The sequence below is a fragment of the Aulonocara sp. 'chitande type north' Nkhata Bay genome, linkage group LG20 (genome assembly GCF_057382095.1).
Source record: "Aulonocara sp. 'chitande type north' Nkhata Bay isolate Kocher_YH1m ecotype deep benthic linkage group LG20, A_spYH_male_GT1.1, whole genome shotgun sequence".
Classification (NCBI taxonomy): Eukaryota; Metazoa; Chordata; class Actinopteri; order Cichliformes; family Cichlidae; genus Aulonocara; species Aulonocara sp. 'chitande type north' Nkhata Bay.
The window spans coordinates 5,642,389-5,668,369 of NC_141363.1; the positions used below are offsets into that span (position 1 = coordinate 5,642,389).

Here is a 25,981-nt window from a genome sequence, read left to right on the forward strand (position 1 = left end):
GTTTGATGCCCTTTAAGTTCAGAGAGGCTCTTCATCATACCTCGGTTGTAACAAGTGGTTATTTGAGTTAATATTGCCTATCAGATTGAAGCAGTCTGGCCATTCTCCTCTGACCTCTGGGATCAACAACACATTTTCTCTCAGGGAACTGCAGCCTACTGGATGTTTTCTGTTTTTTGGACCATTCTCTGTAAACCGTAGAGATACTCAGACCAACTCTGGTACAAGCAATGCCACTTAAATCTCCTTTCTAAGCTATTCCGATGCACAGCTTGAACTACATGTATACACTGCTTTGATCAGTTTTTTGTGTTAAAGTGTAAAGAACTAAAATAAAATGTCCTTTTAGCACACTTTGAAATTATTTCATTTATTGTTATGCAACAGGACTCAAATGACTTAGCCCAGCGTCGTCACAATAATCATGTTTTATGCTAGAATTTGCCTAAATCAAAGTAACTGATAGATTAAAATGCTCAGAATCCAAAAGTTTAATAATTTGAGGAAACTTTAAATTAAACAAACAAAAACATCTAAACACAGTCTGCAGTTTAGTACTTATAATAGCCTTTGTCCACTTGTGTTTATGTCAAAGAATATTCCACACACTCAATAAATAAATAAATAAATAAATCTGTCCAAAATGCTGAATTTGACTAATTTAATTGCATGTAAATTTTATATGTCATTTTGTCACATAGGTACAGTCTAAAATGTTGCCTCTAATGGATCCTGGTCAGATGAAATTTACTTGACATTCAGTTTATACCAGGCACATTTTCCTTAATGGTTTTATTATATGACTTAAAAAACAAACAAACAAACAAACATTGTTTTCATACATTTCATTTGGACTTAACTCAAAACTACTGCTTCATGTTTGCAGAGGGTAAACAGCATGTTTTTGTTTTTCAGTGTCTATCTGCACTTCACATTCTTGTTCATGCTCATGAAAAATAACTTCAGGCGACAGTGTCTGTCAAGTGTATGGTTGCAGACAGTTGACACACACAGCCCATCTTTATTTGCATTTGTAACCCGTATTATTCACTTATTACGCTGATATCAGTTGCACGTGGGTGTGGACTCAGTTTTACATACTGTACAAACTTTTTAACCTACATCCTCTCTGTGGGCATAAAAAGAGCAGGACTGGGCAACTGTATTCTCTAGCGGTATCGACTTCAAATTCAAGCAGGTAAAATGGTTGATATGCGTCGATGGGGAAAGTAAGGTCCACTCAGCAGCCATTCACCCTCTTTATATATCGGGAAAGGGCAATTACGTGCATGAATGAGCAGTAATTGTGCTTTGAATTCATCAATAAAGAGGCTCAACTGTTTTGAATATTAGAAATGGGCGCCCCGTGTGTGTGCAGGTACAGTATGCGTGGGAGTGACGAACCTGTGGGCTTGGGCTTTTTGCCTCGATTGATTGACATGCCACAGACTCGCGCGCACGCACATGCGGACAAAAATATTTCCCAAGGTTTTCTATACGCGCATATTTAACTCCAAGCCCAGGTGCCGATATATGACAGACAGCAGTCCATACACACACACACACACACACACACACACACACACACACACACACACACACGCACAGACTCACTGCTTGTCCTTTGACCTCTGAAGCTTCCAAAATAGAAGAAAGACCTTGTGGAGACTTGTTGCAGTTGTTGACTCCGCACTTCTTGGCTGTCGTTCAAAAAAAAAAAAAGTTTCTCACAAGCGGAAGATGAGGTGGAGGAAAAAAAGTGGGCATGCAGCTAACTTGACGTAAAGTCTTCCAGAGGGAGATGTTTGTCATACCGTCAGCGCTTAATCATAGCGTGGACTAAAAAGTTGTCATCCACTTAAAATGTTAAATAACAGAAGCGCCTACCGTGAAAGCTGAGGGCAAATCCCTGATAGATTGATTCATCACTCCAGCTGCTCTTCTTCGTAGGGGTGAGTAGTAGAACAAAACATGTGACTGCCTTATGTTATTTTAGTCTGACTTGCGGAAGAAAGAGGCGTTCAGCTTTGTAATAGAGGGATATAATGCGAGAAGAGTGGATGGGCTATTTATCAGTGTTTATATACAGAGGCAGACTTTTAAAAACCTGCACTTTTACCTCAGCATGATACCGGAGCTCAAGTGCCAAATCATGTAGTGAAGATAGAGAGCCACAAATCCCTGCAAAGGTTCTCATTAGACTCTTACCTTCTTACTTTAATGTTAAAGTCACCTGCTCACTTTCCTTACATCTCTTCCAAATGGAGGAAGCTTTACGTGCAAACGGTTCATAGCCAATAAAGGGGGCAAAAGATCCAGCACTGGTACTGGTATCTGATCCGTATTTTGTTTCTATCCCTTGCTATATACATGCACAAGCCTTTTAGTGTCACCTGTCACACCTAAAGTGCTTTAGAGACAGATACATTTAAATTCCATCTCTCCCCACAAAAAAAACGTAGAAGAAGAAAAAAAAAGGTTCAGAATACATGAAATAGTGAAAGGTGTGTTGGGTTGTATCATTTATCTATTTATTGTGGAAATTAAGCCATTTAGTGGTCATTAAATGTTTAAAATGCGCAAATTGATGTTGATTCATCTCATAAATCATGGCACCCCCTAAATAAGCTGCCTTTATATGTTAAAAATATTGCAATCAGATCCGTACTAAAATTTATAGTATGGCCCAGCACTAATAGTGCGTTTCACTCTCTGTTACTCGGTTACTACGCCTCTGAGAGGGTGAGGAGCAGTGGTGGGTTAGTGGGTGAGTCGCCCAGAGCATTAGCCAGGCTTAGTCCTGTGAAGCTGGCCTATTCAGGACTCTGCAGCTTTGTCATGGTGAAATGGGTCGCATCTCTTTCTTTGCGTGACCCAACATGACTGAAATGTGGTAATTGGGGAATTCTGCGGTCCTCACTCCCTGTGGTGATGTTTGTACAAAGCTTTCAATAAAGTAATTTACAGTAGAACAGGCTGTGGCACGAGAACAGGGTCAGCTTTTAATTTTAAAAAAACATCCTGTGTTGCGATTGTTGTCAGCTTTTTCAGCTTTTTCTCGCGTGTCAAGGGTCCTGTAGTCTCAGCCGATGGAAACACACACTGTGAATATGTGCATACAGATGCTCTTTGCAGATGTCTTTACTGTTTTTGTTTGGATATGTGAGACACACGCACACGCGCACACGCACACACGAATGTGACAACAATGTTGTTTGGTCTGTCTGATGGGTGGCCTGCAATCAATCATAAGGAGACATATTTATGTGTACAGTAGCAACTACTATATATCTCTCTTTTTTAATGAAGACCATCTTTAAAGGACAAATCATAATTTTGATGACCACCGCAGATAGGACAACATTTTCCAAGATGTAGAAATCACCCATGACTGGTTACCTTATGACTAATGACAGAATTCAGCCTCCGGTGCTCTACATCCTCAAGTCCAGCTGCAGATTTTTAACCTTCAACAGTAGGGTAAGCAGTTTATACTGAAAAAATATTTACTGGTCAAACAAAACCAGACATTCGATTTTCTCACATTTAGAAACATAAAAAATTTCAAACACCCACTGCAGTTTCCCTGAATCCAAACTGAAGCTTGCATTTGATGTTTTTTATGCAATCAAAGTCAAAGATCCTCAGTTCAGGATAGAATTTTGGTGAAGAAACGACTGCAAACAATACGCTGATCAAACTAGTCAGTTCAATTTTCTATTGTTGGCTCAAACAGTGCACAGAAACGCTCAGTTATTTTGGCTCTTCCCAGTTTAGTTTTTTTTTTTTTTATCATCCAGGTTGTTTTAAATAAATGCTTCCAGAACAACATGAATTGAACCTTCCACATTCATGACTCACCGGCATTTTCTGGTTTATTACAGGCACAGAAAGGATGGTAAATTTGAAATGTCAGATGGTGAGTGGTTTTTCTGAGTGCACTTATTGTGAAGCAAGTGACTGAATGCAAACTGATGGTGGATTCATGCAGGAAATGTCATAACACTTTGACACTGTGAAATAAAAATCAAAACTTTCAAAAGCAAACACGGGAGCTCCACAGTGGCACCAATGAGACACCATAAATGAAACGGAGTGCCAGGAAAGCACCTCCTGCTCCTGCTTTTCACAGGTTGTACAATACATTGTCACCCCGGTACCGGCATTTCAGCATGTGTTGTAACATGCTAGGCATGTTGTCTCCACCTATCTCAGCTACCTTTTGAGGCAAAAGACGAGATAATTGCTTTTTGGCAACCTACATAACCCTCTACTGCATACATATACTCTACTGCATTATATAATTGGAGCCTGCTGCATTAGTAAATCATGTCCTTCTATTCAGAGGCTGAAACTTGACAGAGACACCTCCATAACTCTGTAACATACACATTTTATTGACTTAATGTTACACTCTAATATCCTGTTGTACATGGCATATGTTTCCAACAGTCAGCTGTTGCTTTATAGATCGCGTGGATTTAATATCTTGCCAAATGTGTTGTGACAGAACAGAGTATATTTAGCTGCCGTCAGCATTTGAGCAGCTCATGGTTATCCATTAGAAGCAGATAGTTTAATGTAAGAGCCTTACCAGGCAGGGGGTGAATTTCTCAGCCACTTAATCAGTGATGCATGGGGAAGAGTAAAACTCCATGCCAGTCACTTATAGTCAACAAAATTATGGTATCAACATGAGGCCACTGCTTGAATGACTATAACATAACCCAATAATCAAATTTAATGGTAGAACAGACCTGATTACTAATGGCTTTGCTTTTCTGTCGCTTCCAGAGACATTTCAGGCAGTTTAATGTGCGCGTTTCTTGTTTTCAACAGAAATTGATTTCTGTTTTGAAGCTGCTGATGAGGCGGTTGGAGATTGCCATTGTGAGAAAGTGAAAGAACAAAGTCAAATAAAATTTTCAGATCTGCGATTAGCTGTTTATCATAATGGTCTTTGTGACTTAATGGGCAGAAGATGTTAAATGGTTTTGTGTGCACAGCTATGCAGCCACAGTAAATTGTAAACTAATAAATTCTTTGCTGCATAAGTTAAGTTACAGATAATTCACAGAAGGCTTCAAACAATTCATCTGTTTGAGGGGAACAAATTAAAGTTAGTGTTTTAAAGTAGACGAACAAGGGAACAGGATACTGCAGCAAAAAGGAATGTGAACGAAACAGGGATGATTACTATCCTAGAGAAGCACAGCGATCACATCTTTTGCATATTAGTAGACTCAGAGAACACGTTTGTGTGGATTAACTGGTAATCTGAGAATACCACACATATGAATAAATTAAGAGGAGCATGTGTGTGTCTGTGTGCTTCTGAACTTGTTCTTTAGAGTAGAGAATGAAGATAACAGCTGTGAGAATAGTGTCTTGATTGATCTTGGCAGGTTTAACTAATGCTTTGTGCAAACTGTATTTGTATATTTTTCTTGCATTTGATTCACTATCGAGTACCACGGCGCCATACGCGATCTGTGCACAGCCTTTGATACAAAACAAATCGACCAAAGAAAATGAAAGAAAACCTCTGAAAGAGGTTTTTAAAGTTCGACAAAGGTGGCTCTTTTTGCTCCAAGACGTTGCCTTTAAACTTGGTCGATAATTTAGTTCTGCTTCGTTGGTCCGTGTTAATTAGAAGATGACCACTGAAGATGCACTACAGCTCTGTGCGTATTTGGTGGGGGAATTTATTGCTTTGCTCCAAGGACAGCCAGTCCACCTTTGGAATGCTTGTAAAATATTTACAGCAGGCACTGACACAGGGAGTCACTGCGCATCAACACAGTGGTTTAAAATAGCGGGGGCACTGCAGCGTGAGAAACTGATTGTGTCTTCAGATTGTCTATCTTGCCATCTATTTAAACAATTGGTGACAGCTTTTGCAGGCATCAAACTTTCACTCATCATGGGATAAAGCTTTTATTCTCTGGAAATCCCTTACAAATTCCCAGTAAATCTTCCCGACATAGATACCAGTATTTCTGTTACCATGGTTGTTTGGCTTTCTGCCTTTCAGCTCTGGCAGTTCCTAACTACCAGGAGCAAAGGTCATGACTGCTCCAGCCGACAAATGTTGGGTGAAATCAACGCCTCACGCAGGGGGACCCCGTCTAAATTGGAGCAACTGATACTTCTACACGAGAAGGTTGGGATGATCTGGCTTTGAGAGCGGTCACGAAGGCTGTGCTCAGCCTACTTTAACCCCCCATGCCGCACCTTCAAGAGTTTTTCGACAAGTTCAGTTGACAATAGGATGAATTCCTTCCAGTGAGTGGGGAGCATGGTGTGTTGGCACTTGAAATGCTCTTCACAGCATTCTGATGGACTCTCGCTTTTGAACACTGCCCTCACTGTTAAACCCCTTTTCCAGGACAAAAACATACTTTTAGACAGAAGGGACAGAAATAAGATGCGCCATCTTCAGCACATCGCCCTGTTGACTGGGACAGCGTGTTCCTGTTCCCGGCTATGAAGTAAACATCCTCTCTAGCAAAATATATCATTGGAGTTTTGTTGTTTTCCTGGAACCTGGAGAGAGATGTGCACCTTTAGATAGACTTCAGCAAAGTTAGGGCATATCACAAAACCAAAACAAAGTCTGAGATTGCACTTGGGTCACAAATGTGAAAATGTAGAGTGCTTTTGTTGAACAGGAGTCAAGAAAATTTGCCTATGACACATACCTTCTGTGTTCTTACATGTTGCCCTGCTTTGAGACTGATTTACATGAGCCAGGACAAGTTCACACTACACAACAAGAAGGCTGAAAGCAATTCTTTTAGACTTCATTCTTCTCTGCTCACATGACTCATTTAGTTGGCAGTATTCCTTGATGTTCACAAAAAGGATAGACTTTTGTGAAAGGAATATTTACAATGCTCTATATTAAAGATTGTGTGTAAATAAAAGCCACTGTTTTATCAGGTTTCCCTCCAATTAGTAGTAACTCTATATCATTTGATTACTATTTCTTATTTATGTGTTAAAATAATTATCATTTGATTATAATCACATAGTTGTAGCTGGGAAATCTACAAATCTAAAACCATTTCAACATTTTCAAATCTAAGGTAAGGTAATTAAAGGTAATTAAAGCATTTTTAGATGATGAAAATAGTCAATGTTTGCACTGAAAGAGCTAGTGAGGATAACCAGTAACAGAGGCCAGTGACTGTTTGTCCCAACTAACTGTTCAGTTGATTGCAGTAAACGCCTAATGTCATTATTGCTAATTAATGTTATTACCATATATTAAAATTAAACTCAGGGGCTTCTTTAATATTCAAAAGCAGTGATGCCTTTCAGAGTTTAACTGCTCTGTGCACATTACAACAGTAATACCACAGTATGCAATAATAATACTTTTTTACAATAATTGTTATCTTTCCCAGGTTTCTGAAATATTAAGCTCTCCATTTGTTGCAAAGATTAGCTTTGACCATAACATTCAGTGCAATAATTTCACTAACAACAGTCCTGAACTCAGTGTCTGTCTTTTCTGCCTGCTGGAATTCAATTCAAATGCTAATGAGCAGAATTCCCATGGATTTCTCTCTCCTGTGCCATAGATATCACCTCCACAAAACTCAACAACACAGGCCCCCCCCCCCCCCCGCCCCCCCCCCCCCCCCCCCCCCCGCTTTCTTTCTGTTTTTGTCTCTCTCGTACTCTCTAACTTTCATTCTTTGTCAGGGTCGAAACCTTGCTCACAGCAATCTGGCACTAAACTGGTAGTACCCAGCGCTACCTTTCCAGCAGGTATTAATATGCATATGCATCACCATCAGGTCATGCAGCGGCTCTGAAAAATCAACTGCTATTTTCCTTCTTGCCAGAGATGCTACTTTCCCATGAAGATAAGATGGCTTAATATTTCTATTCAGATAAAATTTTTCTTTTGGGGGACATAATTTATTTATTTATGGTGGAGAAATCCCCTAAAACTCCAGTGCAAAAAGACTGTGGCTCACATTTGCTACTTAAAAAAATGACAGTTATAGCAATAAATTTCTTTTAGACCTGTTTAATTGTATGAAAATGGTGATTGTGTATCCTCCACAGTTATTCACTGTTTGACTTTTTCATCATGAGCTATTGCCAAAACTGAATAAACAGCACTAGTAACCATATGACTACTGTCCATGGGCTCCATCTAACTGTAATTGTAGCAGTAACATGTGTTTTAAAATGTGTACTTGTAACTACTTAAAAAAACTATTAAAACTGTCAGACTTCTTTCTTCATGGCAATATTTTGTGCTACCTTGAAGTCTCATTTTTCACTGCTAAGCTACCAGAGTGCTTCCTCAGTCCTAGTAGTAACCTTGTGTGAGAAGTGGAGGTATTTGCTAATTGCAAGCTAGCAGAGTCGCTTGGGGGGATGTTGCAATCTCTGAGGTGCAGTTATGAGACTTCACTTGATACTTGGCTCTGAATGTGGGACGAGCCGCCCTGGTTTTAATCACAGCTTGCCAGCTTGTTGAGTCTTTGTTGAAACATTTACTATTCTGATTGCTGTTGTCACATGTTACGCGGTGCACCTGTTCGTGACTGAAAGACGCAAAGCAGTGTGTCGTCTTCATATAAACTAATGTGGGTGGAGGGTAAAGGTAGCGTCGTGTCTGTCTGTTCTTTTTCGTCCATCTTCTGGCGCTTTCCTCTACACACCAGCTCCCAAACTTCCGACCTAACACAGAAGAGCCCCTAAAACACTCTTTAATGGACCCTTTCAATTGGACGCACAAACCAGAACAAACACTTTCATTCATGGTGTTCCAAAAATGCTAATGAAGCAAGGCCCTGACACTTTCACAGGGGTACCCCTGTCATGAGCCTGTGTTAGACAGCAGTGATGCTTTTGCTCAGACAGAGAGATGCAAGGTACAGCTCTTATGGTAGTTGTCCCAACAGTAACTTAAACCTACCAAGGCAAACGATCTTCTCAAGTGCACCTGGCTCTGAGCCATGGCATATATGGAAGAAATCAGGGGAAAAACCAGATTGAAATTCTGAAGAACTAATTGTCGCCTTTTCTCAAACAATTCTTGAAATTCCCCAGTTGCCTTTTACGCTGTCAACGATGTGGACAGTGCCAAGAATTTCTATATGTCATAGTTGAGATACGTAACATTTTCCAGGGAATCGCTGTATGCAAGTGACAGCCAACATTTGGTGATGATCTTCATACCTCAGCAGATAACTGCATGTGCTGCTGTGCTGCACTCACCAAGCTGCAGAGAAGACCATGGATTCCCAAGTGTGGTCAAAGTCCATTAATCTGCAGGTTGAGAGACTTCTCATCATTTAATCGATGATATACACTAACCGGACACATTATTAGGTACACCTGTTCATTAACACAAATATCGAATCACTCAATCATATGACAGCAACTTTATGCATTAAGCCATGTAGACATCGTCAAGATAATCTGCTGTAGCTCAAACTGAGCATCAGAAAGGGGAACAAAGGTAATTTAAGTAACTTTATATTCACATGTAGTGCTTTTCTACTCTTCCGGAGTACTCAAAGCACGCTATGCAACATGCCACATTCACCCATTCACACAAGCACTGTCTTCTATGCTTTTTAAGTGCTTACTAACTACCATTCACAAACACTCCGATGGCTGCACTCATGCAACTTGAGCCAGAGATCGAACCACTAACCATCTGATCAGTAGGTGACCTGCTCTACCTCCTGAGCTACATTACAACTAAGGTGATTTCCCCATATAATTAATTATCCTAGAGTTTACAGAGAAGGGCCCAAAAGAGAAAAGTTCGCTTGGTGAAAAGATGGCTTTGAGGGAACAGTAACTCAAATAACAGCCAAGCTATGCAGAAGAGCATCTCCAAACACAAATGGACTATGACAGCAGAAGACCACACTGTGTGCCCTAAGCTAAGAACTGAAGCTGCAAATCACGCAGGCTCACCCAAAATTAATGGACTTCTGCATTTTGATGGTAGGGTCAGAGTTTGACATAAACAACATGAAATCATGGATCCATCCTGCCTTGTATTAATGGTTCAAGCTGATGCTGGTTGTGCAGTGGTGTGGGGGAAAGTCTTGGCTCACTTTAGACCCCTTAGTACTAAATGAGCATCATTTAAACGCCACAGTCTACCTGAGTTGTTGTAGTCCATAACCATCCCTTTATGATCACAGTGTATCAGTCCAATGATGGCTGCTTCCAGCAGGATAGCTGACCATTTTGCAAAGCTCAGATTACCTCAAACTGGTTTCCTATACATGACAGAGCATTGAGTGTACTGAAATGCCCTCAACAGTCACCAAATGCACATTATTTACATTTTACCCAGCATTTTACTTGGACAAGTACAAACCTCGATTTTCAAAATCAGATTGCATTTGACTGAAAGTGATCACCACGTGAAGTAGACGACGATAACATCTTTTTCGGTTGGTTTCTAAATAGCTTTGTAGTTATCTAACTGAGTTACTGGGATCCGCAGATTTCTGCGGTATAGGTTTGAGGGAAAACTTCGAAGTGACTCATGAGCCTTATTCTCTTGACATGTTGCAGCAGATGCTTTGAAACTCATTTATTTCCAGCTCATCAACAATAGGCAGACAACTAATTTATTTCTGATGAGTTTCTCACGAGTGAATTCTTTTTTAAATTAGTTGATACATAATAAATTACCTTTGCTTGTGGTATTTGTTTATTTTTTGGCTGTTATAGATATAATCCACGTTCTGTGCTGGTTACTCATGTCACTTCTTATTCTCACACACATATGAAAGTGACCTGAACTGTGTCTGTGAATGCTTTTCTTAACTGAGGAGGCTGCGGGCTGAATTTGTTTGAAGCGAGATAGAATAATTTATGTTTTTTAAAATGATACAAAGATTGCTGTTTTAACAGCCAGAAACTGTGTTTTGAGTCTTTAAAAGGCGAGGTGAGAGGTGATGTTGAGTAGAGTGAGAGTGTCCGCAATTATGTGTTCATCCTACAAGATGAGGCAAGTTGCATTCTTCTGTGAGGATTTATTACTTTGTCTGTGGAACTGATTTCTTTTTACACTTACAAACAGTGGATCCATATGGATCCATCACAAAATACTTGATGCACTATGACAAAACTACAGATTGAATACACATATTCTCTGGCATTTCAAAAAGAATTAATTATGACTGAAAACCACATTCTTATTTGTTACTTTCTTTCACAAACAGTGGCAGCAATGTGTTTATGGGTCACTGGAAACATTGCTTTGAATGAAATGAAATTTGCTGCCAATGTGAATTATGTGTTCTCCCAATAGCTAAAAAGAGCCACACTGACACCTAAAACTGAGTTGATCATTTTTAGTACATTACAAACAGAAGCCAATAGGGGCATATTAAATGATTTCCTTCTAATGTCTTCAATAATAGTAATTCTGTTGTAATATAGAAACATATAATGTCAAAAGTTGGTCAGAATGTAAACATTGTGCTTTAACTGACAACTTTTGCAAGTTTGATCTAACGAAGGACAGCTGCTGCACAGATGACTGTTTTGAAGCAAAAACTCTTACAAGACTTTACTAACCCAGCTAAATACCACTTTAGGCCTTCGAGATTATCCCATAAACTAATTACCGGCTTAGTTCAGACAACAGAGCACAACACTGCTCCTTTATCTGCCTCTCTGCAACGGTGATGAACAATGTTTTGAGATGAAGGCAGGTTTGATGAGGTCTTCTTGTGGCCTGACTGTCTGAAGGGAGGAAGTTGAGTGTGACAGCTTGTCTCCAAACTGTCTGTCTCTTTGCTGCTAGCTATGGAAACTGATTAAGCTTCTGAATGCCACCCTTTGTCACCCTACAACTGCAAGGGACATATTTCAATAGTGATTCATGTTCTTTTATAGGCTGTCTCACTCAGAGGACTTTGACTTTTTCTATGAATGGAAATTCAGTTTATCTAGCAGTTTTTTAAAGAAAACACATCATTTCTATTGAGATGAAAGATCTGCAAATGAACTATCCTGCGCATAGTGAAATTTAAAGACTGTGGGTTGAGCATTAGGAATTTATAATCCTTATAGCGTGCGTGGAATGCGTGCCATTTGCGTGCCAGGCTAGCTCTTGTTTATTGAGGCAGCTCTTCACATGTCACTCCACAAATCACTGTGTTCCACAGCGGGAAGCACTTAAAGCACAACTGAGTGAGCTTGGCAGCACTTTCATGAGCAACACACACTCATCAGGCCTGCGCAAAGCACATGTGCTTTGCAAGTTACATTCACATTAGGCAGTGACGCAAGGAAACCTCTGTTGTGGTGCTAAACTGAATGAGCATGTGTTAATGACTGAAAATCTGTGTGGTGTTTGAAATTTCATAACAAATCTGCGGAGGAGATGAATTTCAGGAAACGAGCACAAAGACAAGTGTGTTTACAGGAGAGTGATTAATAGCACAAGGAGCATTTTTATGTGTAACTTGCCACGTGCCTTTGTATGCATTACAATGTTTTTTTTGTAGCTTTTTCTAGTTTCGAGTGTGAGCTGCTGCACATCTGTGGTTTTAAACCTGTTATGCCTGTATAGAGTGTAAAGCGGAGAGCTCCGGCCTCTTTACATAACACCGGCAGCACAGGTTTGATGTGGAAATGTTTGATGTATGTCAGGGAGCTGTTTGTGTGAATTCCGGGCATAGATGATTACCGGCATGTTTAATTGCTTGAAGGACTTAAAGTGAAACGATGAAACCAACAAGTTACTACAGATCAACGCTTTGAATGTGGAGGTAGGAGCAGGCACGTTGTTGCTGTTGACAGGGGAAACAGGTCAGTTAAGGCCACATTACATATCACTAATGCTAATATTGTATTACAGCCACTTTGAGCTGGAACTGTACCAGTTTACTGGTGAGTACAGGTAGTTTTTAAGATGGCTCTGTATTTTTGAATACATTTTTTTGTTTTTTAGTACTATTACAGCCGGAATGAGTGGCCTACCGATACTTACCCATCAGCGAGACTGAGTAGGTAAAGAAATCATAGAAAGAAAGTCATTATCTGAAGAGATCTCAGGGTTTGTCATAATTGTGGACAGTTGAAATATCACTTCCACTTCCACAAAACATTGCTTACACTTATTTTGTCTGGGTGTTAGTTTTTTTTCTCCAATTTTGTAGATCAAACTCTAAACAATCTGAATAGAACGGCAGCTTGGATTACTTATAATAGTTAATCTAACCAAATAACTATTATTTACTATGAAATCAAAGGTACTCTGTAACATAGTAGTTCTGATTTACAAACAAATATTCTTCATGATTATATTGTTTTCTGAAGAAGTTGTTTGCCAGCAGATGTTTGTCAGAAACCCGATAGCTGCCATTTCAATGCTGACAGCAAAACTAGTCATGCTTTCCTGTGCGCTTTTGTCACCTGACACACTGAAATTGTAACTCAACATCTAAGAATGTGAAAGAATGAGTTACAATCTTAGCTGCCGTTGCGACATAAAGCATAGGTGTGCCTCTCTTCGATGATACTCATTGTATGCACGTCACAGACATGTATTGTTGTTTTAACCTAGTCATCTCGTACTACGCGCCCTGCTCCATTATTGTATGTCAAGCTTTTTTGAAGGCAAGTTTGTTTGGTAGATATTTTGCAATTACCATGAAGTCTGTAGAAAGAAGCCTTGTAATTATCAGAAAGTACCAAGAAGGTTAGAGAGGACATGCATTATGACAAAGGTACTGAGGAGGGCTACGCTGCAGGGAACCGAAAGTCTCCTTAAAACATGAAAGGGTGGAATTTGCAAATGACGTGTTTCTGTCGTTTGTTTTAAAAGCTATGCGTGGATTTAACAAACACAGTGAAGCTGGTCATGAGCAGAGACTCTGAAAACACTTTTTTTGTCCATTCTCCTGGAACGCTCTTTATTTATTTGTGTAGGAGCTTTGCTAAGCTGAGTCATTTATGGAGTGGGCTATAATTAGAATAATGATATTGTGAATCTGGAGTATATCATTTCTTTTCTTTTTGTCAGTTAACACAGTTTAATAGCAAATATTTGGTCCTGTCTAGTTTAAGAAAGAGCAAGGCTGTTAGACTTAGAGTTGGGAAGGTGCGGGTGACTGTCCCAATCACAAGAATTTGATGGGGTTTAGTTAGCAAATAGCCGAAAGACTAAAACACAGTGGACAATATATTAGGTCAATGCCACAAAACATAAAATTCTCAGGAGAATTTTTAAGCAATCGGCGGGCAACCTGCCTTATTTCATGGACACACACATGCTGAGAGACACACACACACACACACACGCATGCACACACATGTCGGGTATTCATATCTTGTGGGGACATCTAATTGACATAATGCCTTGCTAGTCCCTTACCCTAACCCTAACCATAACCCTGACACTAAAACCACATTTTGAGTCTCAAAAACGCCTTCAAACTTGTGGGGGACCAGGATTTTGGTCTTCATAAGGGCTGTTGGTCCCCACAAGTATAGTAAACTTCCAATTTTGGTCCCCACAAAAATGTTAATATCCGTATACACACACACAGACACACACGCACACACACTCACAAACGTACACAGTCTCTCCTCTCTCCTTTTCATCGGGCTGTAATTCGTGCCTGCTGCAGCCACCTTTAACGAGGTAACTCTATACTGGATGTATTTACTTAGATCAGATAAGTGGTCGTGCTACAGCGATTGTCTTTTTATTCACGTTAATCTGAATGCCCATTCAGCCTAATAGCATGTCAAACGATGACTGAATTCGGAAGTCTGTAAGAGGCTTGGCCTTTTAAGTTTTTATGTGTTTACAGGAACTGTGCTCTTCTAAACATGGAATAGGTTCATTTAAAGCGATGACAGCTCTCTTAAATGAAGTGCATAATTATGTCCAGCCCTTCAGTGCTAAAAGCGACTTTAGGTTAAACTGTAGTCAAGTGAATAAAACGCTTTGATTTAAAAGTAAAAAAGCTGAACAGTAAAACTAAAAAGTGCAGCTTTTGTAATTGTAATTGTAGACAGATTGTTAAGATATTTAGACTTCTAATTTTAGTGCAAATGCTTTTCTTTTTTTTCTTTAATTGCTTATTTTTACTTTTTAATTGGGGTTATAGATGTCCTAAAAGTGAGAGAATATTGTGTAAGCCAAGCAAGGAGCTTACACTAGCAGTCTTCAGACTTTAATATACTAGAGAGTAAATGTCAGCTCTTTTTCCTGCTTGGATGACCCTACAAGGCACCATGAGAATTCTTCACCCTCTTAGTTCAGTCATTATGTCTCCATTAGAATAAAAAAAATGATGTCTAAGGTAGAGTATTGTAAAACAAATCTGGAACAAACTCAAGACCAATTTAATATGTCTTGCCCATATTGCAAATCCCTGCTTTTTTTTTTTTTTACTTGGAATATAAACAAGACCTGATGAGGGAACTACAGTTAGATAACATCAGAGGCTCTACATACGAGAAATATTTGTTTGAATAGCTGAATGAGAAATGCAACCTTCGTAACATATCTCCAGATAAGAAACTACCTTGAGAAAATACAGGAAGGTAAAGCCAAGTCATGCCTTTTATCAGTGTTTTTCCATGCCTCCGTCTATCAATACCCTGGAGCACTGCATGGGAATGAAAGTACACTTCCACAAAAGATCTGGCCTTCTGAGAGAAGATGACTCCGTTCTCTTTTCAATGGAGCTAAGACACACTGCATTAAAATCATTGAGACCGAGCCCGGTGTAAATGGGCGTGCATAGTTTGTAGAGGGCAGGATGGAAAGATCAAGGAAAAAGGGTGAGAGAGAGTGAGCTGGAGAGGGGGACAGACATGCCTGCGCTTCCTCTCCACCCATTCTTTAATGCTTACTGAGTAGCCCCGCAGTGCACCCTTTGTCCCAGTTATTGTCACAGGCTTAGAGAGCTTCTTTGCCAAGTGAGAGGCTTTGGCGACATATGTCACTTCAGTGAGTCTCCTGTCGCTCCTTGAGCTGCTTGAGTAGAGGGGCGGGCAGGGAGGCGTGTCTGTGTACCAGGAGGGGAGCAACGTGAGGTGGAGGAGGAAAGGACATGTCAGAGATGTTGATTCAGAGAGAGTTGTTGGAATGATCCCCTGGAGGTCCTGTACTTTTTATGCGGACTTGTAGGGCTGCTGCCTTGAGCCTCTGCTAGAGGTGGACATAAGATGTCAAATGACTCAAAAAACTGTAAGTATTGGTTACTTCATGAACAGGCTAATTTGTAGTCCTTGGGAAATGGTTGGTTTCTGTGCTTACTCCCTCTGTATTTGAGTGGAATGACATAAAATCAGTTGTCTGTAAGTTTGCAGCCTGTACTCTGCAGCTGCACATGCACAGTCTGCAGAGCTTCTGGTCTGTCCGAGGAAAGGCTGTACTAAGTTTGCTTTTAAGGAAGTAGAGGAGATCATTGTATACAGTGTGGGCTGACAAGGATTAGTCATGTAGAAGACACACTCTCTTCTGGCCAGGTATTAGCCTGGGTTACACAATCCCTGTGGATTTGTGGCTATGAGCTGTCATGTGTCAGGTAATGCATCTCTCAGCTCCGAAAACAAATCCTTTGTTATGTGTTTACATAGTGACTCCACCCCATTTATGCTCCAAGGATTTTTGAAATGGACTATGTCAGCTTTGTTTGAGTTCTCAGTGAAGTGGCAGGTTTGCAGATCTCGACGTGTGTGCAGAGTTGAGTAATTTGCCTGACCAACAAAGCAACCAACAGTGCATTTGTACCACATGAATGAAATTGGCCTAAAATCTGTTGTCGTGTTGTTAGGATAACTGAAAATCTTTTCAAAAGCTCGAGCTTCCTTTTCCCCCCTCCTGTGTCACTTGAGGACTTGCGGGCCTCTTGCCTGAAGACGACTTTGCAGAGTCTGTTTGGCTGATGGAGTTTTCTTCCTGTCACATAAATCTCAACACTGTCACTAAAGTTGTTTTTAATGCCAGTGCAGTGGTACTCTGGGTGGTCTCCAGTGGAAAAACTTTATCTGTGTGTGCCGGTGTGCGAGTGTGTGTTTTCCTCTGGGCTTGAAATACACACTACTGTTGTACCAGACTAGAATAAGCGTGGCTTCCAGCTTCACTGCAGCATGAAAATGTTTGTTCACTCCACTGGAACAAACATCTAACAAGCTTTGTAACTGTTCCAACTCAGGAAAGATAATCACAATAAGACCTTATTGCAAACAATACTTTGCAGCAATCTCTCTTAATTTGTTTAATTGGTTCTAAATTCGAGTGGCTTAATCCTAAATCGAGTCTATAACAATCACCACATTAACCTTGCTCACTAAGTGGGAGCAGCACATGCAGCCATGTGTCCTTAGAAGAACCCAGAGTAGCGCTCAGCCATTGTTAAGCAGCGTACTGTATGACTGCTGGAGCTCACCGACTTCATTCTACTGATAGCAGGATTAACTGGAGGGTGAACCCATTTGGCATTGCCGGTGCTGCTGCCACAGTCTCAACACTGTGAGAGCTAAGCCGTGAAACAGTGACGGGCTTAGACCAATTTATAAACTGCCATCTTGGATCTAGCGATCGTTGCAGACAGCAGCTTAGCTTTTGTGCCAGTCGGGTTTACTGTAAGCATGTCATGCGATGCCACCAGCCAGGCTTTACAGTTCAAAGGGTAATCACAAAACAAGTGCTCTGCCACAACTTCACAACAATGAAGGACATGAAATGGCTGTTGTCTTAAATAGGATATCTTGCATCAAGCAGTCACAGCTTCTTTAAACTGACCGTTTTCAGAATATTAAGTTTGCTTTGTTTTGTAATCCATTGATATTTATCATGGAGCCTGTTCAGAAATCATTCAGCATATTTAAAATAACAAACTAAGGAAGAACATTTAATATATTTTTAACTGGGATTATTATTGCATTATGTGTTTTCAACAACACCTTTGATGACTTTCAGAAATGAGCCTGTCTGTGCTTTATCAATCAATCAAAATTTATTTATATAGCACATTTTAAAGACCGAAGTACACCAAAGTGCTTTCCAGTAAAATCATGATACAGATAAAAATCACAATATAAAATATAAATTACAGATATAAATAAAATATAAAATAATTACATAATCTAAATGCAAAGCCAGATGTAAATTACCCTAATTAGCCTTGAATGCCAGGTTAAACAAATAGTTTTTAGACGTGATTTAAAAGACTGAATGGAATCTGATGCGCGAATATGAAGAGTTTAAGAGTATTCCATAACCTGGGTGTGGCAACGGCAAAGGCACGGTCTCATCTGGTCTTCAGCCAAGACCAGGTTGCACTAAGAGCAGTTGGCCCGATCTTAGTGCTCTCTGAGGGCTATACAGACAGAGGAGATAAGCTAGGTAGACAGGTGCCATATTGTTTAGGATTTTATAAGTAAACAATAACATTTTAAAAATCAATTCGATATTTAATAGGGAGCCAATGTACGTTGTCCAGAACAGGGGTGATAGGATCATACTTTCTAGTGCCGGTCAAGAGACGTGCTGCAGCATTTTGGACCAGCTGCAATCGCTGAAGAAGAGAAGATTGTAGGCCCACGTAGAGAGAATTACAATAATCCAGTCTTGAAGTGATGAAAGCATGAATGAGTTTCTCCAGATCTTTGCGTGGTATATAAGGTTTAGCCTTAGAAATTAGGCGTAGTTGGTGAAAGCTGGTTTTTACCACAGTAGAAACCTGTTTATCTAGTTTGAAGGAACTATCCATGAAAACTCCACGATTCCTAGCAGCATCAGTGAGGTGGTTAGCAACAGGCCCGAGTGTGCCAGTCAGTTGTCCCAGAGGCATATTTCTATCATTTAAAGTAAGAAAGTTACGCGATAACCAGTCTTTGACATCCCTCAGACAATCAAACAGAGGATGTAGTGAAGATGAAACATCCCCAGTCAGGTGGAGGTAGATTTGAATATCATCAGCTTAGCAGTGAAAAGAGACATTATGTTTTTCAAAAATGGAGCCCAAGGGCAGCATGTACAGAGAAAACAACACAGGACCCAATGCCGAGCCCTGGGGCACACCACAGCGAAAAAGGGCAGAAGAAGAGGAATATTTTCTCATCATGACAGAGAACGACCTCTCAAAGAAATATGATTTAAACCATGATAGAACATTTCCTTTAAGGCCTACTACTTGTTCCAACCTTGCCAAAAGGATATCATGGTCAACCGTGTCAAAGGCTGAAGTCAAATCCAATAGAACTAAGCGCCCAGAGTCAGCGATTAGAAGAAGGTCATTGAAAACTCTTTGTAGGGCTTTTATGGTTGAATTACTGAGCGTAGGACTTCTGTTTTCTGACTCTTACAGGTCCTCTTTGCCTTCCAAATTACAAGTGACAGCAGTTGACCAACACATTCTCCTGATCTCTGTTGTCTCCAGTGGAGGGTGATGACTTTGGCAGGGAGCCTGTCGCTTCGTCTGCTTTTGGCCTTGACCACCATGGCCTCAGGCCTTAATATCCCTCTAGAAGGTATGAGTGTCATGACACAAGTGCTTACTAGTTCTTACTTGTGCTGTGCTGAAATATGAAGAGTCATTTAACACAGTTAAATTCACATGGAATGCCTGTGCTCTGCTTCATGTGAATACCGTAAGATCCACAGAATCAACACTCATTTTTACAGCTTTTTAAAGCTAATTGACATAAACTGAGTAAGAGTAAGTTTGTGTTTATTATTATTATTATTATTATTATCATTGTGTTTGACCGTTCAAGGCTTTATTTGTGCAGTATGGCTGGCATACACTTGTGTGTATTATATCTTATTTACTTCAACAACTTTAGTTGTCACCGTTCAGTAACGATTTTTGTATGTGGCTTTATTTCATAGTGGAACAGCCTCCGACCATAATAACGTATACATCAGGTCCCATAATTGTACTTCATTTTGACACGGCCATTACTGTCAAGTGTAAAGCCCGGGGCAATCCACCACCAGAGTAAGTGTTGTCAAGTGACATGAGTTGAAAAAAACAAACAAGCCAAACATTGAAGCCTTGATCAGTTGCATGGATGTGAATCGTATTTTGCTCTAACAGGTACAGATGGGAAAAGGATGGCCAAGCATTTGTCCCCCCAAACTTCCAAACAATCAGAGCAAACCAGACAAAGGGCTTACTTGTGCTTCACAGTGAGGACATGTCCAAGTTCGAGGGAAAATACAGATGCTACGCATCGAACAAGTTGGGAACTGCTATGACAAATGAGATCGAGATTAAAGCTTTCAGTAAGTAATCTTTAGATAAAAAAGATCAAAACCCAGAATTTTGCATTTCAATGTCATCACTGTTTTGTTTTTCATGTTGTTGAACATTTGCTTTTCAACTAGGTATCCCTAAGTTTCCAAAGGAAACCCTCAGTCCCATTGTTGTTAGTGAGGGAGAACCAATCACCCTGAAATGCAACCCACCAGAAGGTGTGGCCCCACGTCTTATCTACTGGATGACTGTTGGTAAGCCATGAGGCGGTTTATCATTTTTGTGATTTATATATTGCGTATTCCAGTTTATTAATTTGTTAAAAAGAAAAAACAACTCTTATTACTGCTTCAAAGCAGTTTTTCTAAAAGTGACTGGGGGACAGCTGAACGATTATTACCCCACTCCAGGCTCGCACTCATGTTTGTGGCGAACCAGATGCTGTATTTAATGCAGTAATAAATACAGCCCCAGCTTCTCCACAGGAACTTGGAGCTGTATTGATCACCAGGGTCTCCACAAACAGGAGTGTAAGATTGGAGAGGGGTGACTGTTGTTCAGCTGTCCTTCAGTCCAGTCATAGCTCTCCTTCACCGGGTGGAGCTGGCTATGCAAGACCAACCAAAGGTCCACAACACTACAGTATCACTGCGTCTAGGCAGGATTGTGATATTGAGGCATTCAGTCATAATGGTAGCTCCTCAACATTGGGGCGCCAGCTGAGTGCATAAACTAGATGTCTAAATCTACAATTTCTCTCATACTGAACTGGATTATTATTGCAGCGGTGCTTCATCAGTAGGCTGACCTGCCTAATGATAGTCTAACGATGAACATTTTTCCAGGAAATGCTTTAAAAGCACTGCTTAAAAGATCACAGCAACACTCAAGCTAGTGTTTTAATTTTTCCTCAATGGTTTGTAGATGAAAAAGGAAAAAGGCACACTAACTATTGTATTTTTACATGATAAAGCCCCACTTTTTAGTAAAGTTGGTCATATGTTCTAATGAGTGCTATTGAAATTGTTCAAATAGGCACCCAGAAATTCAGGAAAAAGGAGTAGTGTCTCAGGAAGAGCTTAACCACATGCTTTGATCTGCTTTGCACACTTGGGGCATAAATGTGCCAACCACATAATATAAAGATTCCTGGCTTCCTAATTTTCCACATATCCGGTCAATTACAGCATAATTGTCAGTGTGGTCAAATGACTACTGCAGTCTATTACTGTCTATGATTGACATGTTGCATCTAGTAGTTCGGAAGGTGTTTGACGTAACAAAAAGTACTTAGTTTAAGCCATGCCTTCGCTGTTCCTGAGTTTGTTATTGGACTTGCACTGTGGAGCGCTCAAAGCTGGGGTAGTTTTAGATAGTGTGAATCTCTATCTGACTGCACCAGAAAATCCCCACAGATGAATGTGGCTGGTGACACATTGTATCCTCCGGCTATCAGCAAAGTTAGCAGTGACAGTAAAGACAGTTCAGGTAAAGGTACACACTTGAGGTCCAAGTGTTTATTGCACATCGGGGTTCTTTTCCCTCCACCACCGCCAGAGAATTCACTGTGTATAAGGTCACCTCAGTTGTGTCTGAAGTACTTCACTGAAGATCCTCAACCTCCTCCAACAAACCTGACTGATGTCAGGAAGAAAAAGTTAAGAGGCTTTCAGCTGCTCAGAAGGATAGATCCAAAGCCATAGGGCAGAATGAATGAAAACACTTGTGCAGAGCTGTTGTTTTATATTATGTTTCAATCTGTTTTTTTTTTATTAGTTTCTTGATACAAGATGCAATGTGGAATCGAAAGGCTGCCATTAAGCTTAAAAAACTAAACAGATGTTGTCCATCTGGTGACATCTCTGTGTCTGCTTTGCGTCCACAGTTGTGCGTGTCACCGATCCATTATTGAAATACTGGCTATATATACCTTATATTCTGTTGCAGTGCACTTATGAGTTCACCAGGTCTTTGCAAGAACACTCTTTAGAGAATAACTTCCATATAAGATATTAGGCCACACTGCAGTTAATTTTCAGGCATGGCTGATTTGACGTGTTATCATCTAAAAAAAGTCCCTCTGATGCACCCTTTAAAAGTTTCTGTCCAATTGGCGCCTTCTTATCAGCCAACATGAATTTCCTAGGCACATGCTATGAAGAGTTACAATTGTTGTAACAGTGATTTCACATTATTTATACAACTATGTTGTTTTCCAGATCTCCAGCACATTGAGCAGAATGAGAGGGTTTCCATGGGAACTGATGGCAACCTGTACTTCTCTAATGCCTTAAAGAGTGACAGTCGCCAGGATTACGGTTGCTTTGCTGCCTTCAACAGGATACGCACAATTGTCCAGAAAAACGCCATGGCTGTCGTGGTCAAACGCTGTAGGTTTATGACAAAATCTCTCTGGCTTGGAAACTGCACTGTAGCTCACTTGTTTAGCATTTTGTCAATATCAGACCTGCAAAAATGTTACGTGTGGTACATCTCATCTTATCACACAATCGAAGATGACCAAATCACTACGACTTCTTCAAAGCAACTTTTGATCTTGTAATGAAGCGGGGCTTGCCTTGTCATGTTAATGCTGAAGGAAGTTTTTGTTATGACTCAGACTGATGACTGATATTGCTGATTGTGTAACTTTTGTTGGTGAAAACAAGCCAACACTCTTACTTCCAGTAAAATTGCTCCTGTATTTTATTATGTTTTTTTATGTTCCAGTAAAACCTGCCAATGACTCTTCAGAGAGCAGCCACACTCGTGAGTGATAACCACACATCAAAGCTTTCTTTCATATTATCTGAACAGCCACTAGAAATTGACAATAAAGCGTGTGTGCAGTTTAGAAAATAAGTGGATAAAATTATACATCAGAGCAAGAAATGATATTGTCTGCTTTCGATGCAGCTGTGGCCCCCCCAGTGAGAATACCCAGCCTTTTGCTGCCCTCTGGTGTTCAGACTGAGAAGGTGTTGTTGAAGGGAGAGGATCTACAGCTCGAATGTATACCCGAGGGATTGTAAGTGCACATTCTGTATCATCGCTTCTGCAGTCATGTTGTCACCATATATAAATAACCGTTTTGTTCATTATGGTGTTAACACGCTATTGTCTCACAATCTAGCCCTACACCATCTGTGAAGTGGATAAAAATGGGAGAAGTCATGAGTCCTCGGGTAAAATTTAACAACTACAACAAGCTGTTGAGCTTATCAGCAGTGGAAGAGAGTGATGAGGGGAAGTACATGTGCACAGCTGAGAACTCTGCTGGGAAGGCTGTCCACTACTTTGATGTAATAGTGGAAGGTTAGTCAACATCAGGAGCTAATTACGCTTCTATTTGTGGGCACATTTGTTTATTTGCATCAAAGAGAAAGCTCTTGACATGTGGATGGCTGTTTGTTTTATCTGAAATCATCATGACTCCTCTTAACATCTCCCAGAGCCACCAAAGTGGCTGACAGAGCCTCCTCAGAGCCAGCTCACTGTGATTGGGTCTGATGTGCACATCAAGTGCTCCGTCAGTGGAAAACCACAACCAGCAATAACGTGGAGGAGGAATGGAGTAATGTTCAGAGGTGAGTGAGAATAATTGTTGATGTGGTTTAATTCATATTGCGCCTCCGGGCAGGAGGGCAGTGCAATGAGCAGCTATCCCTGACGTCAAGCTGGAGTAATGTGACAGGCAACAGTCTGCTTAGTGTTTGAAATGATGAGATAACAGATTTTATTTTTCTCCTTCAGAAGTTGAAAGGCAAGGTATGCTGAACAGAAGCATGCGCTAATTAAAAGTAGTTGGTGCCTTCTCTTGTACAGTGTCTGAGTAGGAATCATTTGTTTTGAATATTATTAAATTTCTCAAAAGGAAATGTGTTGTGGCAATGTGGCAATATACACATAATTACGTGGGTTTTTAAAAGGTTATATTAAAGAGAAGCTGCTATCTGACTCTTATATATTTAAGTTGTATTCAAAACATCTAGATTTTTTACAGAATTATCCAACACTGATGCTGGTGCTATCCTGAAAAGAACATGTTGATATATTGAGTTGCTTTTATGATGATAAAATTGGTAATTTATTTATGTCTGTGTTGCTGTCAGATGACCCAGATAAGAGGATGCAAGTGTTTGATGACACTGTGATACTTTTCAATGCCAAAGCAGAGGACAGTGGCGTCTACCAGTGTGAAGCCTCCAACAGACACGGAAATATTCTAGCCAACGTTAACATCGTGATCATGAGTAAGTTCTGTGTTGTAGTGCTTTACCTAAAAAGTAGCTCATAATATAACATCTTATAATAATATGCTATAAGGAACTGTACTGGAAGCCAGTTTTCTTTAGCCAGTCTCATTATTTTTGCTGATAGAGATTGTTTTCCTGGTATGATTCATAAGAAGAAACACTTACACCCACTGCTTCATAGCCCTGAGATTTTCTCCAGTATCTTATCATTGTACATCTAAGATCCACATCTAATCATTATTTGCCTATTAGGGTGAATGTAGAGTTTTCTTTCAGCTGAAGTCTGAGTGGACTTCCATTTGCTGTAGTATTCTTTAGAAATGATAATGGAGCCTTTATCCAAAGCACCTCTTTTCTGTCTTTCCTCTCATTCACACAGTGGTGGCAAGGAGCTCTAATGCAAGCGTAGCCTGATCATCAGGAGCAATTTCAGGGTTCAGCGTATTGACTAACTGCAGTGTAACTGATTTCTTAGTTATTTGAGTATTTGTTATGCTTAAATGATTTAGATCATTAAGCACATTTTAATATTACACAAAGATAACCCCAGTAAATACAAATGTAGTTTTCAAATGATCATTTTAAAAAGTTCTTCAAAGATACCTGGAGGAAAAAGCAACTACTGGTCTGTGCCAGTCTTAGCAGCAAGAATTGCTTAGGTTGGACAGCCTTGAATAAAAACTCCTTTCTTAGATTATCCAGTTTTTAAGGCTGAGTAAGTAATTTACTACATTTTAACACTTGGTTAATGTTAGTTGTTAATATTACTTCTAAGGCATGAGTCACCAGGAGACATTAAAGGACCAGTGTGAAAAATTTAGCAACACTTTAGGAGGAATTTGTAGATTTCAGCCAAATAAATACATAAAATAAATTAAGATTATTCTAATACTTATTATACTTATTCAGTAAAAGGACTACGTGTTAGAATCCCTGATAATGCTTTGCTTCAAATGGAGAAAATCTTGAGGGATGGCTGTTATGAGGAAAGGCAGCCCAGAAACTTTACCAGCGAAACACATCGTTGTGTGCCTCAACTTCACACGTGTTTCGGTCTTTTACCCAAGCTAATCTGCCTTTTTTTTTTTTACCTTCCTTGGTTAGGGTTTAGGGATCTGATCTAGTTTTCTACAATTTTCAGTTGCTAGTTCCCGGACTCACTGAATGATCTTTGTAAGTTTTGGTCTGATACAACATCAAAAACAATGATAAAACAACATATGTGTTAGAGTGGACCTGCCTTGTGTCTCTATCTTCACATCTGGTTTCAAGACCGCAGGACACCAACAGCATTTTGTTCCTTTTAGCTATTATCTTAGCTGCCTCAAATGACCAAAATGCGGTGATCTTATATGTGCAAATTACTTTCATGATCAATTATCAATCACGAATATGTGAAAATTAGAAAAGTCATTCGAAAGATGGAACTAAATTTACTGATGATGAAGATCACGTCCGTTTAGTTTGTGTCCATTAAAGTATTGTTTAACAGGC

At 40.0% G+C, this 25,981-nt stretch overlaps 1 protein-coding gene across 6 annotated transcripts in view; it reads left to right on the plus strand.

Annotated features, from left to right (window-relative positions):
• Positions 1 to 1,778: 1,778 nt before the first annotated feature.
• chl1a (cell adhesion molecule L1-like a) overlaps positions 1,779 to 25,981 on the plus strand; it is a 47,928-nt gene continuing 23,725 nt past the window's right edge. For 3 of the 6 annotated variants that reach the window (XM_086276587.1, XM_086276588.1, XM_086276589.1), the window contains exons 1-11: positions 1,779 to 1,952; positions 19,341 to 19,503; positions 19,865 to 19,973; positions 20,073 to 20,260; positions 20,363 to 20,485; positions 22,451 to 22,621; positions 22,962 to 23,000; positions 23,148 to 23,259; positions 23,365 to 23,546; positions 23,684 to 23,818; positions 24,344 to 24,484. In XM_086276587.1, the coding sequence (XP_086132713.1) occupies positions 19,422 to 19,503; positions 19,865 to 19,973; positions 20,073 to 20,260; positions 20,363 to 20,485; positions 22,451 to 22,621; positions 22,962 to 23,000; positions 23,148 to 23,259; positions 23,365 to 23,546; positions 23,684 to 23,818; positions 24,344 to 24,484 (1,282 nt within the window). In that variant the 5' untranslated portion in view covers positions 1,779 to 1,952; positions 19,341 to 19,421. Of the gene's footprint in view, positions 1,953 to 15,899; positions 16,214 to 19,340; positions 19,504 to 19,864; positions 19,974 to 20,072; positions 20,261 to 20,362; positions 20,486 to 22,450; positions 22,622 to 22,961; positions 23,001 to 23,147; positions 23,260 to 23,364; positions 23,547 to 23,683; positions 23,819 to 24,343; positions 24,485 to 25,981 lie in introns of those variants that run through there. The other 3 variants (XM_086276590.1, XM_086276591.1, XM_086276585.1) reach the window with 3 other exon arrangements.